This window comes from Balearica regulorum, chromosome Z (genome assembly GCF_011004875.1).
Source record: "Balearica regulorum gibbericeps isolate bBalReg1 chromosome Z, bBalReg1.pri, whole genome shotgun sequence".
Classification (NCBI taxonomy): Eukaryota; Metazoa; Chordata; class Aves; order Gruiformes; family Gruidae; genus Balearica; species Balearica regulorum.
In genome coordinates, this window is record NC_046220.1 from 32,717,119 (window position 1) to 32,741,468 (window position 24,350).

The window sequence follows — 24,350 nt, forward strand, 5'->3', positions numbered from 1 at the left end:
ACTACTAAGACCAGACTATAATCTCATGTCTGACTCTAGAGCAGTCTAATAAAACTGTACTTTGTTTTCTTCGTAAAAATAACAAGATGACTAATTCACTCTTTGTTGACCAGACCAGGCTGTCCCTGGTCCTCCTTCCCAACACCACATCTCATTGGTTTCAGCATATCTGATGCAAATGGATCAAATCATACCCCTGTGAGGACTCTGCTCCTCACCACCCAGTTTTCCACATCCACACAGACCACATCCATTTCACTTCCTCATTACAGTGCCTGTAGTTTGCTGTCATTTACAGGGAAGAAAATGTTATTTTTACAGATGATTTAGCTTTTCTGCCTTGAACTGGAAAATGAAGACAGAATTACCCTGCAAGCGGAATGAAATGAGAATAACTTCATGTTGCCAGAACCACATATGTACAGCTTAAAGCCCTTTCTTTCTCTACACAAATGGAAATGTATAAGCAGTAAGAAGAGTTATTTTTACCGTCTGTCTAAAAAGTGCTCCTGTGAAACAGCATGAAATACTACTATGAACTGCACCTCAGACACTGCAGGAACTCCATCTGCTAGAGACAGATGCAAAGCAGATAGTTTCTTCTGAAAAACTGCCAAACAAATTTAAAAAGCCATAGGGTGTGAGAGTGGGAAGGATCACTCGCTTATATAAGAACTAGCCTCTTCCAATACCCTGGACTGTACTTCATCATGAACAGTTATAGAATAAGCTGCCTTGGTAGAAGGTGTTCTTTCACTCTCAACCAAACAGAAATGCTGATAACCTATATGAATGTATCCATTCATTTTCAAGCCACAATACCTTTATTAAAGAAACATAATCCTTTTGAACCTTATTAAGATTTTGACATGCAACGGGGTCTATCAACTGTGTTAAAAAAGAGTCTCTATTTTTATTTGCTGACTTTCAATCCTGCCTTTATGAAAAGAAATCACTTAGCAGTAGTAGCTATTGCTTTTCATGATGGCCCAATTTCTGTCACATGTAGGAGACTATTACACTGTTAATTGCCACATTTCAATAAGGTGTCTGAGTTTCTCTGCCTTCACACAAACTCAGAGACCATTTCTTTCTAAAGGTGAGCAAGCTTAAAAATACAACTTTAAATTTGTATTTTCTGTCACAAGAATGACAATTTTGTATTGAATACACCTGATTTTAGAAAGCGCTAAATTTTTTATACAAATAAGTAGGAAAATTATGCTGCATAAGTTTTAAGCCCTTCAACCCTCCTTGAAGCTGTGATTAGATTAAGAAATTATTCTTTTGACAGAAGAAAAAGACAGGTTATTTTATTTAAGCCAAATTCTTCTGATAACAGACCAATTACCTAGCCACATTAAATCTTAAAACAGATATTTAGAAATCTTTACTATAACAACTCAAAATACACAGATCTTAGGGAAGCATCCTTCCAAAATAATTCATGCAAATTACAGATTTTCTGTTAGTGTGAAAGTAAAGTGTGAAGTAAAAGGCTACCATAATCAGAAATTAAAGACTTGTTAGTTCTTTGAAGTAATCAGTGAAAGGAACACCTTTTTTTGGTCAATTAATATCACTGTTTTAAGGTTAGATTAAATAGTTTACTTTCTAAAGTCATCCAAGTTGTACAGATGCAGTCTGATTATTGACTGGCAGACTGACCTCAACAGATGTTCACAGGTTATCAGCCCTCCAGTTCAGAATTCTTGTTATTCAGCTCCAGTAGTAGCTCCATACTACTGCAGTATGATTTTTTTTCTGCAGGATAGGAAATAACCTGTGCTGGTTCTGACCTGTAAGTATGTGTTTTCACATGACACAGCTTAGTACAAGCTGTGTGCTGCTTAACATCTTTGTGCATTTTCTCCACAAGCCTCTTCTGTAAGAGTTAGCTATACTCTTATTGCACATCTGTCAACATACACTCTCTCAGTATTGTTGCTGGTTGTTACAAAAGATTGTTGTTTTCTAGGTGAGAAGAGTGGAGAAGGACAAGGAGGAATGAGTTAGGATATCCTTTTTCCCATTTTATTGAAAAACACTCACAAAGGAAGAAATGTTTTGCCTTTCCTGGTTTACAGAACAAAGCAATTGAATCACATACTCACTTCTTGTGTGTGAGGTCCAAACCACTGTTGATTATTCCCTCCACCTTGACATTTTTCTGTCCACATATATTTCCATAACTGTCATATCCTGAAAGCAGTCTTGCAGCTGCTCCTGTAGCTATTGAAAAGCCACAGATAAACCCCTGGAGGAGAAAAATACCACACGGTTTAGTAATACTGTTTAACAGCTGGGAAAAGTCAGTGTAATTCATTTGTTTCTAAGCAGACTTTTTTAAAAAATTCTTTCAGACTGAAAAAGGAAAGACAAGGGCCATCCACAGAGATCTGTTGTGCAATTATGAAATTAAATGCAAGACAAAAGGAGGATTCAGACATCTAACACTGCATATTAGACAAGCAGTGTTAGGAATCTTGCAGGTAGTTTTCTGAGTGTCATATTGTCAGCAAGTCATGCATGAAGCAGAAGGGAGGCCAAGGGCAGGCAGAGAAGGAGAGCTACAAGCAGAGCTGGAGTTGACAAAGGTTAGTATGCATCTTAGAAGATTCTAAACAGTCTAGATTTTCTTGCTTTAAGATTTTATTTTCTTCCTTCAAATTATGTGCTTTCAAAGATGAACTAGAATGAAGAGCCCTATCTGACGTAAGTTCCTTTTAAGGAAATCCTCTAGAGCAAGTGAGGTCAAGGCCACTATGGTTCCAGATGTTGGGTTGAAATGCAGGCAACAAACAGAGCAAGAGAATGCAAAATGGCTCAGATTCATGTGGAAAATACCCAACGTCAGGCAGGTCTTGCTGTGAACTTTCAGATATATTTCACTAGCACAACCAAGATCAAGGTGGTGATGATATGAGGAGGAGACTGGCCCAAAAGACTCATTAGCTCTCTAGCAACACCCCTGACAGGGTGAACTGAACCAGTGGCTCACTCTGCTACCATCAATGAGCTGTTTTTACAGATGAGGCAAGCTAAGATTTGAGAAAGGGAAGCAGAGCAAATGGCTGAGACAAATGTGTGGAGCAACAGATGGCAGTGACAGGATCAGATGAGATGATGACAACAGGTAATGAAGTCATCATGGAACAGTTAAAATGTAGGTTGTTTCAAAGGTCTAAAGATACAGGAGAGTTACCTTCTCCGACAGACAGGCTGTCACTGTAGAGAAATTCCAGACAGCAAGTTGGTCTGGCCAATGCACTAATGCACTCATAGACTTAATACTCAAAGTGAAAAATGAGAGCAAAGTGATCAAAAGACTATCACAAGTAATAATTAAAGCTGATTTCCAGCACTTACTTCCAATTTCTCAGATGTCTTACTATTCTGTAAAGGACATACTAGCATGCATTTTACATACAATAGTGCTCAGGTTCTTGGCTGGTTCAAGAATTTTTTCCCTACACACTGGGTAAGGGAAATCACGCAATTTGTCCCCCATCTAATCTAATTTAGAACAGTGCGGGGATGCCCTCCTAACCCATCATGGTACTTCAAGTGAAGTCCCCTAAAACTGTAACTAACAGTATTTGCCCGAATAAGATAATTACTCTGCATATTATATTGCTTAGATAGGAAAATCTGGGACACTAACCCACAGCAGACTAATTTTTTAATTGGGGGAACAGGTAGGTATAGACTGAGTAACAAGGGAACATCAACAAAGGCAAGAAAAAAAAACTCACCCAAAAAAGACCTGCTTGTTTGAGGAAGTACTGTATTTTTTAAAATTTCAAGCTATTCACAGGTTACAGTGAGAATATAATTCATATGATTTAAACAAACAAAAAAAATCATCTTTGCATTTGAGGTGTAGCCAGTGATAAACACTTTGGGGAAAGAAAAAGAAATTTTCCAAAGGAATAACTCTAAAGACCAGAGATCAAGGGACAGTAGAAAAGAAAGCTGATAGCACAGAACTCCCAAAGTCCTAAGGGCTACTGCTTGCAACACAGTAGCACCAGACAGTGACAGACATTATCTGTTTAGGAAGAGCAGCATATGTAGGTCCATGAAATAAAAGAAGATGAAAAGAAGTGTATTTCCAGTTTTCACTAATCTGCATCTTTTGGAGGTTTGTCTTGTAATATAAAGTGTACAGTGTTGTGAGGTTGTCTTGAGCAAGGTGATGGTTTCATCACACAGGAAAAAGCTGGGATAACTTGGAAAGAAAGATCTTACCATTAGTAATATGGTTGTTAATAATAGGTGCTTCTATTAAGCATCCAAGAAGAAAACAGTCAACTGTTTGATATTCAGAATCTTTGTTTCTCAGCAAAAAGTTTACTGTGATTCACAGAACTGTTTACCAGACTCAGCTATCATTTCTGGGACATCCACAGTCCCATAAAGAGCATGAGTCTAGTGATACCTCTCCACGATGAAAATCACAATGGAACTGGAATTTCAAGGGACAAGGAGCTGGAGCAAGAACTGGCACAAATAATAAATGATGGATCCCCACCAAAGGCCTTTGATGTGTACATACCACCCATTTCTGTTCCACAGCTGGCAGATCCCATGCTAGTATACCCTAATCTTACACAGTGACTAAGTTAATGAAGAGTATTAAAATTTCTTTCTAATGAATGCAAACTCTCCAACAATATAACCTTCACAGAATCCTTTGAGTTTTACTCACCATTCCTACACAGAAGAGGATGAATAACAGCAGCCATGGTACATCTGTGCAGCTGTGGTCCTCCAGAGGCTTCCACTCTCGCTTGGAGCTCTTGCATGAGAAGAGAGGGATAAGGTCATTAACACTTATTCAATTCAATTGTCTTCTGCTTGTAATAGAAAAGGCAGAAAACAATTATCCATGGCACTAACATACACCAGGAATTATCTTTAAACTCTGATATTGCTGAAGTAACTTGGCCAAAAAACTTAGAGTAAGATTCCTGAGTGACAATTCAAAAGAAGTGCCTCAATTGGAAGCTAGATCAACAGTTTATCCCGGAATTTACAGGTATTTATCCATGAAACCAGATCTTTTCACTTTTCTTTTTTTATTAACCAAGAGAAGATAATGGCATGGAATCAACAATATCTGCTATTACCCTCTCCCAAAGCTACCTTCCAGTAATCTGCTTTCCAAGAAGGATAAAAGGTTAAACATTTCAAAAGCTCCTAAGTTGTTAAACCTGCCAATAGTATTTTAAAATAGTGGAGGTAGAAAGAAGGTAATAAATTGCTGTTGAAGGAACAGTTCTCTACCTGCCAAGAGACAGCTGAGCTTAACATTTCAGCAAAGAAATCCCTAGTCAGTATTGCCCAGGTCCCAGAAAGCAAAGGCTTGTACTTAAAGGTTGAAACACTTAATGATGGAGACTCTGTTGCAAAGTATAAAGAGGCAGTTGTAAGCAATTCAGTTTGCTGCTCGTTAGGTAAAATTGCTCAAGTGTGTACATACTGCTAAGATAATTAAAGTTTGTTAAAAACAGTCATTTTGCTATCTAGGCAAAATGCTTTTAAGAAAAGAAGTTACATTGGCTGTAGTGCAAAACTAACCACCATATCAGAATTTGGTTATTATAACAAAATCTTTTATTACAGCTACTTTTAAAAATACACAGCTGCACAGACAAGCTTTTCCATTAGTTCCCAAGTACTAACTGTTCACACAGGTCCACTAAGACCCAAAAACCACACACAAAGAAAAGGAGATTGATATAGGGAGAATACAGAACAGTACCCTTCAGAGAGAGCAGAAGGGGAAACCTATTCAAATTTCCAATTTCTTTTTCCTCTCAAGACTGAAGCATTTTCAAGACTTTCTTGACAAGGTAGCAAATGTCAGCACTGAATTAAAACAGAATGGTTGGGAAAATGTCAACAGCATTTATCTTCAGTACGTTTGGGGTTTTTTTAACACACTAGCAAGGTGGGGTTTTTTGGTATTGATGTTGGGTTTTGCTAATTCACAAGCACAAAGCAAACTTTAAATATAATAGCATTTACAAACTGGATATAATGTAAATGAAATCCTCCATGCACCATGCTTCAAAAAGTAGTTTTATAAGTAGTCCAGCTTTGCATTAGGGAATTCCATGCTATTTTTGTAATCCCATATAAGGAAGATCCAGTTGCAGATGCTATATTTATATTATTAATTCAAACTGCGCAAATTCACTCCGAGTTCTGAACAAACTTCTTTTTATTTTACTCAATAATCAGTACTGAGAGGTGCTAAAAGGTGACATTATGCATACTACTACAATCATTCAACAAAATGGTTTTCTGATTCTAGCAGTTCACACTTAAAACTAACATGCTATTCAAACTTACTATTTACAACAAGATTGTGACATCTGTATTGTTGTAATTAGCGTAATCATAATAGCATAAAATATGTAAAGCTTCATGCTTTCTATTCCTAAATCCACTCCAAGAACTCTGGACTCTTTAAAGATTTACTTTTATTTACAAACAGCAGAGAGAAATTTCAGTGATAGCCACACCTTAAAAGTAAGCTGCCCTTGACAAGAGGCAGCATCAAGATACATTGCATGGTATGGTTTCTTTGTTTTGTTGGGGTTTTTTATCCTCTCTGTACCATCTGCAAATAAAATCTTTTAATAGGATTTTTAAAAGCCACTGGACACATCCTCTGGAATAGCTCTGGCAAAGATTTAGGTTGTCTGACTAGTCACAATTACCATAAGTAATCCGTCTTATTTACTAAGTGGACTGCAATTTATATGCCAAGAAGAAACTTGAAATGCCAGGTGTAATGCATAGAGGGATTAATTCTGTGTCCATAGTCTTTACTCTGCTCCAAAACATAATGAAAAAATATTAAAAAAAAAAAAAAAAAGAAGGTATTTTAAGCAAAAAGTACCCTTGGAGGCAATTCAAAAGGCACTAGATACTTACCAACCCTCAATTTAACAACTCAGCATACTAACATTGTTACGAAATTATACATCTTTAGAACAATGCCCTTCTTCAGAAGGCTGTCCAATCTTTCTTCTCTCTGGATCATGCTACAACCCAAGACAGCTACCAGTATCTATCTGCTGTTTTCTTCTCAGTTGCTTCCTTGTACTCAGGATTCCCACTGAATCTTCTTCCATAGCTTCACAGCCCTTCATCTTCATCTTTGATGTTGGTGTCCATGTCTCTCTAGTGACTACTCTCCGTCCACTCAACACCCTTAGATGTTTACTGAGACCTTGATATTCATGCTTGAGCAACACAAATTGTTAATCTATGGTCAACATAAGGTATAACAAATGTTGTTTGCTCTGCAGTCTGGAAACTATGCTTTGTCTCCGTTCTAACTGAAATACCCTAAAATTTTAGCAGACATGCTTTGCCTGCAATCCTAAATCATCTTTTCCCCAGACAGATTAAGAGCCTTCAATATTTGCTGATGCAAGAAAGCTAGATAAGCTAGAAGAAAAAAAAAAATTTGATTAAGTTTTCTCTTACAACAGAGCTTTTATAATTTATGCTTTGCTACCTATGGATATGCTTGCCATCAACAAAGCATAGGATAACCAGTGCACAGCACAGAGAATCAGGAGCTCTATCAGAGTGGAAAGCAGGCAAAAGAGCTTGCCTCTCCAAGACACACTTGCAGGTTGGGAACACTTCGCCTACCCATAACAATTCTTCTGTGCTGATCCTAAGAGTTATTTACTCAGGAACTCGAAAGGGTGTGTTCAGAAGTTTGTCCATTTTGCAAAAAAATCTTAGCAAACTCAATGCTTCTCAAAAACAAATCATAACTGCTGAGTGCAGCACAATTTTACAATTGGGTCTTAATTCCACTCCTAGACAGCTGGATGTCTAAAGTTATGCTTTCTCTTGCAGAAGAGAAGTGTGAGAAATGCCAGCACATTAGCTGTTGGGTTTTTTTAGTTGAATTCAGAGCTAGGTGGTCTCAAGAGAATAAATACTTGTATGCAAATGCAAAATAAAAAGGGGCCATTTTCTTGGTATTCATTGCATCCAGACACTTCAAAACATAGAACCCCATCATCCAGATTTCTTTCTCCCTAACACTTCCAAAATACACCTTTGCAGCACCACATAGCAGGTCTGAATATACATATCTCCTGCGTACTGTAATATATTTTACAGGTATCAGCATAGCACAGAACCAACAGTTACTGCTTTCACTGTTAACTGTAATAGCTGTTCTGGATGCTACCACACCAGCACTCACCGTTCCCAACCAGAGTGCAAAGCACACATAAGCACACAAAAAAGTATAAAAGTATGGCATGACAGCAGAAGACTACAGATGCAAGGAATTACAGAGAATTTTTTTTAACACAGAATGTCTTATGCAATGTACAATTCGGGAGTAATGTGACTGAAGCAAGAAGCCAAGTAAAGAACATCTGCAGTATTATATATATGGCTAATCAAGCTGTGAGTAAATAGCAAAAATGTGAATAAGATCAGGATAAAGATGGTGGAAATTTCCATCAACAGAGGATGTTGCAACACCATGAGAAAGGCAGCAGAAAGAAATCCTAAAGTCTTGTGGTGATCAGATTGCATGTTTCAGGAGGAAGAAAATGAAGCTACAGTTGAGTCAGGCGGAATTAAGGACCACACAGTGAATAACTGGCCTGAGTAACATCCACTGAATGAAAAGGAGACGCAGAGAGACATTAGACTCCAGGCTTTACTTTGGCTAGTGAGTTTAAGCTAGCAACTGAAGGTATAGAGCTATTCCTATTTGCATATGAACACACAGGTTGTAAGAATACAGATACAGCTTTATTCAAGTAGTTAAGGACAAAAAATAAAACCAAAGAGAACAAATACAACCCTCACATTTTTCAGCCCAAAACATGTCTCAGAAGAGACCCAGGATGAAGGGGATGTCCCATCAAAATCCCATAGGAAGATTTACTAGTCACGAGGAACAACAATCTTCCAAACTACTAATCTAACTCCAGGACTACCATACACAGCCAAGAGGAGACAAAATTTTAAAGCAACGTCCAGAGCCAGCAAAGCCAAACTGAGTTAAACTTCAGGAGATACTGGTTACATGAGCTATGCTGTTTGGGCTCAAGAGGCAGCTTCTGACTGCAGGTGCTCCAAACTCTTGCAACATCCACAGCCAGGACAAATTGTTCACTACCTCTCCTTGTAAGGAACACTAGATGAAACCTTACATGCAGATGAAACATAGTGATTCAATATTCTTCTACTTCAGCATTTGGTTTAAATCAGTTCCACTTCAAATCAAAACAGAAAGTAAGACAGAAAAGTTGAAATAGTTTTTATACAGAGATGCACACAAATCATTGACAGTCCCTCTTAAAAAGCAATCAATTCTTTTAGTTTCCTTTTTCTTTCAACCGGGTTCTAACACAAGACGCTGCTGCAAAACATCCAGTTTTCCATTTGCAGGCATTAAGAATACGCTTTCTTATTTTCTACCCTTAGAAACAGCCACTTTTTTTTCTAGTGAATACTGAATACAAGACATGGCATTTTGACTCATCCATCTAAACAATCAGGCCTAGATTTATAAAGTTTTTTCAGATCCTAGCATACTCAGGCACTTCAGCATTTGGCCCATTCCCCCCTTACCAGCTCATACCATGCTTTTTGACTTTTCCAACCACTTACAATTTCTGAAACTTCTGTTGGTTCAGCTGGTGGGTTACAGTACTACCAGACATAGACCTAGTGTATGGAAACATCACCACAGCTTTCACCATTTATGTTCATTAATTGTTTGACCTTTCCTTAAAGATTGGTAAGCTCACAAAATAAATCCATCCACCACTCTCCCCTCAGCAACACACTGAATTTTTTTTACCTCTTCTGTCCCTTAGTCTCCCTTCTATCACCTTCCAAGTTTTTAATATCTCAACCACAACAGCAACTGCACGCCCTTTACAAAGATTTCATTCCTATGAGCATTTACAAAACTCAAGAAAATTTAAGATGCATCTTCCACAGAACTGTTGCATTAGGCTGTCAATTGTGAACACTGGTATGCATAAATATCTGAACTCCAGCTTGTTTCTCAAAATGGTGTCTATGACCATACTCCTCAGTGGGACATATGTTTATTTTGTTTTTTAAGCACAAAACCCAGCTAAAAACCAAATCAATAGTTCTGAAAGCCATGGAACTAGTTAAGATTGATTTCCTTTGGACTTTCTGCACAATACAATCAGATCCTCTGATACCTAACAAAGGTAAAGTTCTGATCATAGTTCTTCGTGCAGTGGAAACAATTCATGATCTTTTTTTTTCCCTTCTCATTTAGGTTCTGATATTTAAGAACAACGGCTTTTGTTACAACCCTTTTCTCTGAGGCAACAGTTTGACCTCAATCTTTCATTAAGCTCACAGCAACGCAATGGCTTTGAATCAACTATCGCTGCTGAATTAGCTATTGCTGCCAAGTTAGCTAAAGTCAGATCAATGATTTTTAAAGAGTTATTTGGGGGAGAACAAGTAGTTTCCTGAAGGAAATGTGTGTAATCTGTGCAAAACTTTTTTTTTTTTTTAAATGCTAAGTTACCAGCAGTTTAAATTACTACAAAAGGATTACATAAATGAACCTTTCAAATAGGTTTCATTTATTTTTTGGTCTGCAGAGAGCCACTATAGAAAAAACTTGGAATACCCATTGTTACCATTTCAAACCAGTTTCAATAATGATAATGTATGGAAAAATTTGATTCACAAGTATTACAGGTTTTTTTCTTTTAAATGAAAGGATAGTTTTTATCGTTCTTTTAAAATTCTTCAGGGATATTATTACTGATGTGGCAGTTTAAGATCATTTATTATAAAACCTCATCCTAAGAACCACATTCATCTAACTAGATTCCCTTTAAAGTCTCTGTTGTTTTATCACCTGGATTCAGAGTATATGTGACTGTAGCTCAGTGTAGGAGAGTAAATAGAAATTACTGCTGTTTGTATGCATAAATCAAGGCATTACAAAGGACTGTGTAGCTATCTATCTACACAGAAGACAAACAATCCTAGTGTACACACAGCATTAATAAACAGCGCTTAGAGGCAAAAATGGATACTGACCCTAACCAGGATCTTTAGTGGCAAATTGCCATTGTGTCCTGCAAAACCTACCTTTCTGAGAAGGAAGGCTGGCTCTGATAAAGTACCAGAGATTCAAGTGACTGTATGAATAACATTCAATTCAATCCAATGGCACAATGAGTACGTAACAGTCATCTTACACCTACAATGCAAGTTCAGTGCTTCAGAATTGGTGGGTCCAGATTGCAATACTGTGCACACCACAAAATGATATGTAAGGCATGGTCTGCTCCTGAGTTCTCCTTGGGAAACGGGCAAGCCAGATTAAAGAGGTTGCTACCAAGAAGTCATCCAGTCCAGAAGCTGTCCTGTCAAGTTTAAAACTACAGCTTCACATGCTATTGAAACATTCCCAAACTGCCAGAAAGACAGTTCTTGAACCATGTGTCAGTGTTTCCTACTGACCATTTAAGGAGACGATTCTTCACTCATTTCCTGTATCTTTAAGAACTAAAGAACAGCCCCAATCATGTGCTGGCCTTCATCATGAAGCATACCACCTATGAAAAAGAGGCACCATAATTTACTAGTTTACCAAAATGTCTCCACTGCAAGAATGTAATTCTCGAGTTTACCGAAGAGTATGGCAGTTTTCTGTCCAAGACACAGTACACCTTTCTACAGTATTTGACTGTTTAAAAGAACTAGCAGCAACAGTATATTGTCCTAATGAAATTTCTTCCACCTCTGAACAGGTCCTAATTCTAGAGCCTAAAGAGGAAGAGCAGATGAGTCCTAACCCTAAGCATTAATAGTTTAGGGTGTTTCTAGATCACTGTAACCTGAGGCCTAAAACCAAGACACAAGTCCCCTATTCCATAAGCAGCTGCAGCCATTTTGACATCAAATGAAGTAATCAGCCATTTCTCTTTCATTCTGAATGCTAAACTGCAGTCAGTAAGATGACCAGTATGGTCCATCTGAACTAAGTTTTAATCACTTTGCAGTCAAAATGTATATGACACCAATTACAGGTGTAGAGTAAGTGTGTCTCACTATAAACATGAGTCAATAATTGTTTCATGAAAAACAGAGCATTTCTCTGCATACACAGCCAACTTAGTAGATAATTACTGATCTGAACAAGTGTGTAAAACATCAGAATATAAAATTAAATCTAGCAAATTATTTCCCATTTTCAAACAAAAGCATTAGGCAACTTTTAACCTGTTGAAGATACTGGACAAAGGAATTCATACTGAGAGGGAGGGAAAAAGACATGGACATTTTCTAACAGCTTCACAAATAACAGAGCCTACAGTCCCTGATGTTGCCAATATGAAGGTCTGTGTATGTTACCTCTAGAGAGAGCTAAGTCTTTATTCTAGGATTCTCTATTACTCTGAAGATTGGATAACACTGTTCCTCAAAACCACCCCTCCTCAAAAAAAACCCCACCCCACACTCACTTCCACACACACATTCACTTCCAAGAAAAAAAAAGTAGCAACTCAAGTAAAGTGGCTCTCTATATAAAATCTCGAAGTGGTGAATGCACTCTGTTTAAGCATCCAAAGCAAAGTCTTTTTTAAAGTGTTAAAACTATCTTTAATTCATGACCTCATAACTACCTTACAATTTTTTATAGAAAACCCTTAGTTTACTGCACCTTGAAGCTTAGAAACACTGTGTGAAGCTGCCCCAGTTAAAATGCTCACCTTTACCTGCAGACTTCCTGAGCATGACCTATAGGTGTTCAGATAAAGGCACTAAGCAGGAGCTTACTGCAGTTTATCACTATTTCAGATGATTCTCTCAAGTTCACAATAAACATAATTTATTATACAGCAAATTATTGGTATGCCTCCATTACTAGAGGAGGAACTTGCACCAGCAAATCCAGACTTTTACTCTATTAAACTATAAACACACAGGAAAAATTCTTAGTCTAGACTTGTAGACCTATAGGGAAGAGCAGTATTGCTCCCACCCCAAAGAGACTGCTGATTACAGCATTCTCCTGGGAGAGAGAGGCTTGAATTCTCCCCAGACTTACAGAACTGAAGCTAAGTCTCCCACCTCCAGGGGCAAGTGAGCTTGTCACTGTAAGACTATTACAGCTACAAGTGGCTGTACATACACACTGTTCCCCGTAAGTGCCCTCCAGGACAACAGCACCCGCTGGATAACAAGCCAGATGCCTCTGGACCATTCCAAAAGGGACTGCATTACAGAACATGCAAATCATGATTGTGTCTAATGCCCATTTTTGTGGAATTTCTGCTTCAATCTCATTACAAAATGCTGTATTTTTCAACTTACTGCAAAGCAGACACTAGTCATGCTTTTGGATTTTACTCAGAGCCACATGCCCATACTTTACATACAAGCACCCACATCCTTATTTGCCTAGTAACTCCACACTACCACTTGTCCTCTGAGGAGCTGTCCACTAAAAAGATGCATCTGCTCTTTATTAGTACAAAATCCAGAGTTCCTGCTAGGAAAAGTTTTCTGGAGCTGTAATACTGCTTTAAAGTTATCCGCTAAAGTGTAACGAATTTACACTTTGCTTCTCTTCAGAGACTAAGCATACCACCAATTCAATGTGTCCACACCTGCTACTTCACGAATGTTCTCATACTCCACACACAGTATTTATGAGTTTTCAACATAATGTAAACAAAAATTGAGCACACATAAAACAGCACTTACAACATTATTGATGGTGTAATATAAAGATGTTTACCCTGAAAGCTCATACTGGAAGACTTCACTTATGAATCTGACATATGCTATGTTGTATATCATCTTCCACTCATCTTTGCAGTCAACTTATATTAAACATTGCTTCTAAAACTCCTTTATTACATGCTTCCACCTCAGTCTAAAACTTAAACATTTATCTTAAAATATAACACAGCTGATTAAATAAAGAGCTAACATGATCAGCACACCTGCTAAGATTTTAAAGTTTAGAAAGAAGACCATCTGCAGACAAAAGCCCAGTTTTTAACCCCCAGAGTATTTAGTTCTTGTTTCTTTTCTTCATTACATGTTGTTCAGTACTTATTTGAAAGCAGCAATAAAATAAGGAGTAATATTTTTCAGGGAATTATAATATCCATTTCAAAGCATGTTTGGTACTTCCATGGTTCTTAATAATTAATAAAAAGTAGTCATGCAAAAAAACAACACACACACACACACAAACACCCCCTCAGTTCACTTTTGAAGATATTTTGCACCTACGGAGTTACTTCATTACATTGATTTTTCTATTTGTACATCAACCTGTTTAACAGATTCTCAGATTTTATTCTTACTACAAGTCTGCAAGTCCCAAATTACAAAATATTTTCAAACTTTGGACTAGTAAAACATTGTCCAACTACAACACACACTTTGCTTATAAATGTGTTAGCTTTATCACAACATGATACTAGCAGAAAAAACCCCACACAGCAGAACTCCCCAATTAGTGGTCTACACAGATGATGAAGGACATTCCATATAAAACACTGCCCCTGTTCTTTGTACTCTCTTCATGTGTGATGAGTAATTTTCCCTAAAAGATTTTTTTCACCCTTTTAAAGTGTCTAAAGACAGAATTCAAGAGAAAAACATCAGAGCTCTTTTATGAGCTCGTGGCCTGCACAGTACCGCTGTGAAAAATGATGATGTTGCCACTTACAAAGACATTCACAGCAGTTTGGTAAGTATTCTTTCAAAATGCATCCTACATTCAAATGGGTTTGTCAACAACTGACAATCATAAAATCATTTATTTTTGTATTGCATTTACAGTCCTTGCAGAATAACTTTCTACGTTTCAAAGGCCTACTTGGTGGAGGGTTCTGGAAGGTAGGGGCTTGTATTTGCATGTGTCAACACAAACCTGGTCCTTGTGGCACTACACTGAACACTATGAACTGTTGCATACATTGGCCATGTGCATTCTTCCATATCACTGCATACAAAAGCCCAAAGACAGAGCTATGTTGGAAACTGAGAAGCCAGTAGCCATATTCAGTCACATATAAAGGACATCATCAGCACAATAAAAGTTTCTTAGAACTGTTTTTTCCCCCATTTCCTCAAATGAAGATCAGAAAAAACTTTAAGCTTACTGTTTTGGGGGGGAAGGAGGGAGGGGAGAAGCTTACATAGCTTTTTCAGTACAAATTCCTGACTCACAGGTCCAAAATTCTAGCATAACAAGAAACCACTCAGGATTAAAATAAGAGGGTAGTGCTTGAGGATGTCAAAAGCGTATTAGATTAATAGGAACCAATACTAAGAAGGCTCTATGTGATTTATAAAAGAAAGGGTGGGAGGAGAGTGGAAAGGGAAATAATGTGTCAAGCCCTTAGCTTATTACACAAGCATACTTACAAGGAAGTAGGCAATTATTCTGCAGTTTATTATAGCAAACTAGGGGGAGTCTGACAAAGCATTTGCAGGACATGGTTATCATGACCTTGAACAAAATGCTTTAATGGGTTTCTTGTTTTGTTTCTATGGATCTGAATACAACATTCAGAGGTCTCTCCCTCAGTCAAATAAGGTATCTGGAGAGCAGCAAGAGTTGTTTCCATTTAAAAAAAAAACAACAGACAATCCAAACAACAAAAACCACTCAAACAGGGCAGAGTTCATTTCTGCTGTAAATGACTGCTTAACTACATAACATTTATTGAGAGAGGATATCAGGCACAAGTCATCATGTTCTGCTTGCTGTGACTCTCCACCATATTCTAGCACCATTACTGGTAAAAATAATGACAGCTAGAAACTAGCATGTAAAATGCAGTATGGAATCTCAACTTTCCTATACACTGCAATCGTCTCCTATTCTTGCAGTGCATTGCATGCTGGGTGTTGAAATCATATTAAAGCAGAGAAAATAAATCTTAGCACTGTAAAGCTGAACTTCAAAATGAAGTTGACTTTTCTCTCTTCTTAAATGTGTATACAGATGTTCTTGAGGCTGTTGTCACACAATTGTAGACTTTTTTTCCACATTAGAAATTTGCTTACCTAGAAGATTAAAAAAGAAAACAAACAAACAAACAAAAAAAACCACTAAAAAAGAGGAGGTCTAGGGACAGACACAATGAAACACAATGAAATTTATTTATTTCATAAATCTGTGAAACTTTAAGGTGGCTGCAAGACCTAAAAGAATCCTATTATCTATTCACCAACTCAGACTTGGTCTCTAAAATTCATATGCAAAAAAGCTCTCAGAATAGTTTCATCAAATAGAGGTAAAAATTAGCAATTGGTTTAGTCAGCAGGTAGAAATCACCTGGCAACACTCTGCATAACCATTTTCTTAGAAGCAAAGCACAAGACTTACACAAATTTCCAACAGCTCTTTCAAGTGAGAAAGATTCAAATGCAAAATAACAAAGACACAGTTTCTGTCAAGTTGCTTTGCAAGTTTTGATTTTCACAAAAGAAACTACTGAGATAAGTTCAAAGGAACAAAAATCATAGTTAGCCCCAGAGAGAAAAAGACTTGCACAGTTAGCTCGCCTTTAGAGTAGGCAGCATAAAGACAGTTGACATCTTCACTGCATGACAAACATTGTCATTTCTTCATAATGAAAAATAAAATCTGAATGATACTGAATATACCCTAACAATTAATAACCTAAAATTCTGATGGCTGACAGTATTCTAGATGCCAATTAGATTTCAAGAACATAAACTTTGGATTTAGCATTCACTATTAACAATGCAAGATAATTAATCTTTTCCAAAACTGTTCTTGCTTTACAAAAAAAAATTGTCTTGTCAGGATGCAATGTTCCATGCTTGTTCTTAATCCAAACTACCATTTCTTGAAGCGCTTAAAAAAAAGTCAGTCTTTGAGTTACCTGACAAAGTAAAGGAAATAATGTGCTACTTAAAAGTTTTAAGATGTGACACAAGTGAAAGATAGTCTGAATTTCAGAAGGAGCTAGTCCTCAGTGGGAAAATCGCAATGAATTTGAAAGAGTACTTACAAGTAGCTACATAGTTGAAATACTTCTCTCTGTGCTAAGATCAAAAGGAATTATTTGCAGAGGTTGTGCAGTTCCTTGTGACAGCATTTGTAAAAGGACACCTGATGCTTCACAGGAACTGAACAGAGCTCACAGACCAGAAATACAGAAAAGTATTCAACAACTTCATGAGAGGCCTGACTCATTAGCACTGTTCTTGGATCCTGCTTGTATGCTTCATCCTTCATACTATATCTACTCGCCAGAGGCTAGAACGGAAGCGTCAATGTGTTGAAAGGGAAATCAAGCTTTCTAGCTCCTGGAAGTAGAATTCACAACTCATTCTGCCTATCAACACTATTATTCAGCCGGTCTTCTTCCATGATAGTACCCGTGCCCACAACGAAATGGGCTCAGTTTGATGCCCTCTATATTCAGACATTTGACTGCAAGAACCTCTGACAACTGAAGATACGGCTGAAGTACAATTAATGATTTGTACTGTCTGTAACAGCTCAGAAGAGGTGTTTCACCAGCGCTACAAATTTTCTTTAAAGAGTTAAGAACTCTAGATTTATTCTGTGTTGTTTTGACAGCAGGTGCTTAAGGGAAAGTTAATGGATGGTCTGTCTTCATCTTGTCTTACAAGTTCTTTTAGTCTTGTAAAAACCAAGGCCACTAAAACCACCAAGTATAACACGTGCTTTGTTTATCCCAGTCATGCCTCCAATTTCCAGCAAGATTTCAAGTTCCTCTCACACATATCTTAGGTTAAGCCAGTAACATACAAAGCTGTAAGGACAAAATAAACACACACAGTATTTCCCAGACCCAACACAAACACTAAAACCTCAATATGTTGTCTTGTTTCCTATAACATCTTGCCAAAGCAAATACCTTTTAACTACAATCAGCCACTTCAACTGCGGAGAGCCGGAAGGCGGAATGGATTCTGTATCACAGCTACCGCAACAGAAAGCAGTTTAAGGTCTGCTTCTCCCCACAATTTGTTCCCTTCATGAACTATGACTTTCTGTCCCCTCAGATATAAAACACAGCTCCACAAAGTTTGCATTGTTATAAACCAGATCAGTGGAGCAATCTGAGCTACACTAGAAACTAAGTTTGCTTGCTTAAAAAAAACCCAGACCAAAACCCCCAAAACCCTGTACAGATTACTTCAATCAAACAGACCTTACAGCACAGCCTAACAGTTAGGGTGATGTGGGAGCTATGAACTCCAACAGGATCTCCTGTAAATCCAGTTTTATAAGAGATTGTCAACTGCCTTTATGCTGTTTACTCTGAAGACAAACTGTGCTTGTCTTTTTCTCTGTTATATACTACTGTGAGACAGCAGAAAACACCACTAAAGAAGAAAAATGAAAAGAAAGGGAAGAGTATTGCCACTTGACTGCAAAACCCGTATTATTTCTTTAATGAAACTAAAGATTTGAAAGAAACGTGATTATTCGGTCATCTCAGAGCTTCGGCACCATTTGCTCAAAAGATCTCAACATTTGAGAAGAAAAGATCACTTCCAAACCAACACAAGAAAACTACCTGTATCAAAAATGAGTAAAAACTTTAAGCTGTGTTGCACAGCAGATCCACAATGAAAGAGACACACCTAGACAGAAGCGCCCACCTTGAAAAGCTCATGATAAAGATATGGCAAGGGAAGACAGTGGGCTGAAACCACATGAAGGTATTGACAACCAGTAGCACGGCAAGACAAGACACACAGAGTTGTTTGTTGGGTTTTTTTCCTCCTGTCCTTTTACAATGTTTTCATCTCATATATGTCAGCACACTTCGGCCAAACAACTAGAGTCCAAAGAAGCGTTAGGAGGAGCTGGTCATGGTAAGTAATGACAAGTACATAGACTGCTTTAAAACAACTGTAAACTGTAGCTGACATGGTACAACATTTGCCCAATAAGCTCAAGCTTCAAGATGGTGAGAGTCAAGAGACAGCAAGCACAAAAAAATACAGCAAAGTCCACCTAAATAAGTGAATAGCATGATCACCTAAAGAAACAAAGAAGATGACACAGTTGTAAAACCGAAAAGGAACAACATGTAAACGAGAACTCTGGTTGTAACGATAAAGAACAAGTGCGGATCACAGAAGATAAAACATCAGGGGAAGCGAAAGGACTTCATGCAAGCATGGAATAAGACTGAAATGGAAAAAAAAAATACACTGGAAAGAAGTATTCCAGAATGAAGTGCCTCAACAGGCAAAACAGCAGTGGAACAACAGGAAAGAATGAGCACACCTGGAAGAAAGCCTGGTATGGCTGTATTAAATTTAAGTTAACATTACTTATAGCAGTTCAAGTTGACAAATTTGGTAGAATAGGAGGTAAGTTAACAAAAGGTGGGTGGGGGGGAACTGACACGTGCAAGCAGAGATAGCAGTAGAGGAGAAGAACTACTAATGAAAGAGTAGAAGGCAGTGAAGAGAAATCAGGACAGCATTACAGAAGCCCAGGGAGAATAAGACATCAAGTTGTAGAGGATTATAGACAGTATCGAAAGCAGCAGAGGTCAAGGAGGGCAAGGAAGGAGGGCACTCCTTGCAACTTGGCCAGAAGAAGGCAGTTGCAGCAGAGCACAGAAACTGGATGGGAAGGAAATTTAGTACGAAAAAAGAAGAGAGAATGTATGATGACAAATGTAAATTTTTCTCTTCCAGGAGTCTGGAAAAGAAGGGAAGCAGACTAGAGTTGACTGTCAGTTCTGAGGATGGAGGACTATAGCTCAAAATAAAATTAGGAAGGGAATAAGATTGCAGCAAGAGGTAAAAAACAGAAATTTGGAGTTAAAACAGAAAAATTGAATAAATGGGGCTTTAGGGTCAGGCTAAGTAGTTAAAGGCAGAAAAAGCAGAGAGCAAACATGAGAATCCATCACTGCAAGTAGCAGGCAAGAGTGCTGAGGAAAGGTAAACATGCCAATTCTAATCAGTTTTTCACTGGAAACCTTTAGATTCTGCAGGAGAAGAGATACAGGAAAAAGCCTAAGGCAGAGCTCTAGACAGCCTGCAAAGCAAAGGAACTGAGAAATGCATTGGGGAAAAAAAGGAAAAAAAAGGATAATTGAGTATGAAATGAGAGTTACGAAGAAGAAGATGTCAAAAAAATCTGCCTGGTTCAACCACCAGTCACAGGTAGGTGCATTATCATAAATGAGACGAGGAGGTGGCAGTCATGAGAAAGGGACTTGGAGATGCAGTAATCAGATAAGATAGCTGGCAAAATCAAAACAGAAGTAATAACTTCTCACAGAAACAGAAATGAGGATTAGCAGATGAAGATCAAATAGGCCACAGAGCCGAAAAATAAACAATGAGAGATCAACTTGAAAAACAAAGTCACAAGGAATGAGGGTGAGGAGTCATGACAAAGAGGAGACTGTATGTCAAAGACTAAGATGAAGGTACACAAGGAGAAATGATAAGTGATGCAACATGAAGGAACGTCTGATGGACTCCTGCTCAAGGAAAGCTTAAGAGGAAATAGAGGGGAAGTATAAAGACAATGGTAGATGAGGAACACAACATTTATTGTTAATGATGAGAGGATAAGACAGACATTAGGCATTAATGTAATGCTGTATTGTTGGCAGCAAGGTTTCTGCAATCGATATACCAGACAAAACTGCTGCTGATAACATATGCAGCAAGTACCCTTTGATTTGGATTTCCTGAGGATGCACACAATTGCTCATGGCTAAGGAATTAAATAAACAACCATTTTTTATACTTCAGTTACAATATGGGATACAAAGCTCAATTATTGTTCCACATCTTGGCACACATAAGGAAAGCAAATGAAAGGTTCAGTAGCATACTATTATCATCATGCACCCTGACAGTGGAATACAAGATTTCACTGAAAAACAAAATCAGTTAGTTGAAACCTATGAAGAAGCTAGATATTTAAACCTTCTGATACTCTACTTCTTCTGCTTTTGGTCTCATGTTATCCACAAATAAGCCTCCATTTTCATTTGAGAAAAGAACATAACAGCAAACAGAAATTCAAATTCATAAAGAGCTAAAAAGGGCCTATTAGACAGTTAGGAAAAGCAATTTGGATAAGAATCACAGAAAATAAACTTGGAAAAGACTTTGAAACATTACTTCAGAACATCAACTTCACTCTCAGTGCTCCAAGTCTGTATCAGCTTTCCTTAAGTCACTCCTGACAGTGTTTATTTAATGTGGTTTTTAGAAAACCTCAAAAAATACTGACTCTACATTCTCCCCTGGCAGCCTACTGCAGTGACCAAACAACTTAAAAATCTTTCCCTAACATTTGGCATATACCTCCCTCTCTGAAATTCAAACCATTTCTTCATGCACCATAAAGCTGATTGCCTTCCTCTTTGCAGCAAAATTTGCTGTATGGAAAGGATGCTCCCTATTGCAACTGGACAGCTCTCTGCAGTGTTTGGCATTGGAAGGACAGAGACCTTATTTAAAAAAAAATAACATCTGCCTGAAGAGATGAGCTACAAAAACTCATCTCTGTGATGAGTCATCTGGGACAGCAGAGACGGACTTTCCCACATAAGCAGTCTGCTGGAAGCTGGATTCAGCCACTGCAACTGACACAGCCAAATGAAACTAACATTTACAAGCAAGCAAGGCAGAGCCATAGTGTTAGTCATGATCGTTCGTCCTACAGCCTTCAGAAAGGAGCCAACCGAAAAACAGTATAGCCCTGGTCGTGTTGTTCAAAAGGAAAGTTAAAATGGGAAGCAGAGCTGCAAACTGGAGCGCTGGGTGGAGCTCCCGATTGTGCCTTGCCTGGCAGCACCACTCTGGGGGAAAAAAAAGGCGTCAGTAAGGGCAAAGGAGAGCAAGGGGGAAGAAAGAAAAACCGAGCTGGGAAATAAGAGGTGTGCATGGGGCCAGTTACACAAAGGGAAAGGATGCAGGGAGGCACCTGAACCCTTGGTCCTGGAGTGGGGAAGGGGGCTGGGAATAGGACTGTCTCCCTTTCCAGGAGCAATGGACATGGGGGGCGGGGGGGGGGAGGGGTGGAAAGGCTGGACACGGCAAGTTTCCTCACACGAGATGGCAGGGCAGAGCTGGAGGCATGCAGCTGCGGCAGGGGACTGGCAAAGATTGCAAAACGATAGTGGAGTTGCAGGAAGAAGGGGCAAGATGATGCTGATACACAGGGGAAGCAGCACACAGAACAGTGTGCAGACCAATGCGGAGGTAGAAGTGCATAGCATAGTGGGAGCAGGGCTATGGGGGGTGACTAAGGGGCTGCATAGCCAGCCATAAGGGGGAAGAGCAGAGCTATAGGGGGGACAAAACGATGCACAGTTATGTGCATCAGGGCTGGGGTGTAAAGGGGTTCACAGTCATGAGAGAGCAGAGCTGTTGGCGGGGCGAGGGGGGTAAGGAAAAGCAGGGCATTCACAGCCGTGGGAGAGTCTAGTTACAGAGGATGCAAGTGGGTGCTCAGCCACGGGAGAGCGGGGCTATAGGTGTAGCGAGGACATGCGCAGCCATAGGAGTAGAGCTACGGTGCTGGGAGGGAGCAAAGTGGTGTACAACCATGGGAGAGCAGGGCTATGAGGGGTAAAAGGGGATGCACGGCCACCGGAGAACACAGCTATGGGGGGAATAAGCGGGTGCACAGCCATGGGACAGTATAATGGACAAAGCTGGGTAGGGGTCATACAGCCGTGGGGGCCAGTGGGCCCGCAGGCCAGGTAGCAAGGCCCGGTGGAGGGCGCAGGGATTGCGGGGGAGGGGAACACAGCATGGCCAGAGGAGAGGAGAGGGGCATCAGGGCTCAGGGCGGGCGCGGGCCGCTCACCTGCGCGGCGGAGCTACAGCAGCCCATGGTGTCCGCGACTCTCTGTCCTGGCGGTGGCTGCTAGGCGCCAGGCGGCGGGCACGCTCTGGGCATCCACCCGCTGCGACGGCCCGCCCCGGGGCGGCGGCGAGGTGCGAGGCGGCGCGGAGGACCGCCGGGGAACCGCTGGGCCCGATCAGGCGAGCGCGGCTGCGGCACCAGCCCCGCCGCGGCACCCCCTCATCCTCCCCCCGGCGGCGGCGGCGGCGGCGGCGGCCGCGGCTGAGGGGAAGGGGCGGGGCCTGTGGCGGGCGGGGCCCTCGGGGCGGGGCTAGCGTACTGCAGCGCGGGGGGTACCTGCCCGGCAGGGTGGCTCCGCCCCCGTTTCCGCCCCCCCTCGCGCGTCGCAGGTCGCTTCCGGTGGCGCAATCGCTTTGGCCCGGTCGCCGGGGGCCGGGCTCGGCCTACTCGGGGCTGTGACTGCCGCCGTTCCGGAGCCGGGCCCGATCAGGCCTTTCTCCCTTTTCCCTTCGACTCCCGTGAGGAGGGAGCGGCATGGGGGACAGCTGCTGGGCTCGCGGCAGGGCGGTTTCCAAGTGGTTGGTACTCCCTGCAAGGGAGACGAGAGCTGCTTGCGTAGCTTTGCAGTACAAGAAATCCGTAGTCAGTTCTTTTGTAACTTCGAACTACAGGCGTAAGAGGGGCCTTGAGGTACCTCTTCTTGCTGGTGGGAGATGCTTCAGAAACTGCAGCCTGGCAGGTCTGTGTTTTATAGTGCCTTCATTGTGGTTTATCCCATTCTCCAGACTAGCTATTATCATTGGTGTAATGGGGAGAGTACCTGATCAGCTGAAATGGTAGCCTCGAGTGAATGCAAAAGATGTTAGTCTATCCCCTGGTTTCACAGTTGGTTGCTATATTTTTGCAGCAGATTTTTGAAAGCTTTGTCACCTTCACAGAGGCACAGATGCAGGTGTCATTCTTCTGAGGTGTATGCCTCAGTAACTGCAAAAAGTTGGTTTCATGAACAACAACAGGATGATGTTTGATGCATAGTTAAATGATAAAAGTTCAATCTCTGAACTGTAGGCTAGACTATGTTCCAAAGCCATGCAGATAGCAACAAATGCCTCAGAGCTTCTGAACCAGTGAAGTAACTACCTGGCTGCATCTTGTAGACATTAATGGCAGCAAAAGTGACAGCTTTTCTCAGAGCGTTCTCTTTGAAAACGTGCTGCCCAGTTAAGCTTACTGGCCCAGCAGTTTTGTTTGAACATGGCTTAAACATATTAAGTGATACTCTTAAGTCAAAATATTTTTTTTCTGAATCTTAACTGTAAAGCAGGTTTAATTTAGTCAATGTCATAGAACATCCATGATTAGAAATAACACTGCAATGACTTAAGTTTAAAATGATCCTTTGACAGGCAGAGTGAGGAAAAGAAGCCTTGTGACTAAAGCAGGAGTC

General features: G+C 39.9%; 1 protein-coding gene across 2 annotated transcripts in view; it reads right to left on the reverse strand.

Annotated features, from left to right (window-relative positions):
- SLC44A1 (solute carrier family 44 member 1) overlaps positions 1–23,226 on the reverse strand; it is a 67,339-nt gene extending 44,113 nt beyond the window's left edge. Inside the window, exons 1-3 of one of the 2 annotated variants that reach the window (XM_075740861.1) lie at positions 22,904–23,218; positions 4,712–4,801; positions 2,115–2,257 (exon numbers count right to left, since the gene is read on the reverse strand). In XM_075740861.1, the coding sequence (XP_075596976.1) occupies positions 2,115–2,257; positions 4,712–4,801; positions 22,904–22,930 (260 nt within the window). In that variant the 5' untranslated portion in view covers positions 22,931–23,218. Of the gene's footprint in view, positions 1–2,114; positions 2,258–4,711; positions 4,802–22,903 lie in introns of both variants that reach the window. The other variant, XM_075740860.1, reaches the window with a different exon arrangement.
- Positions 23,227–24,350: the final 1,124 nt, after the last annotated feature.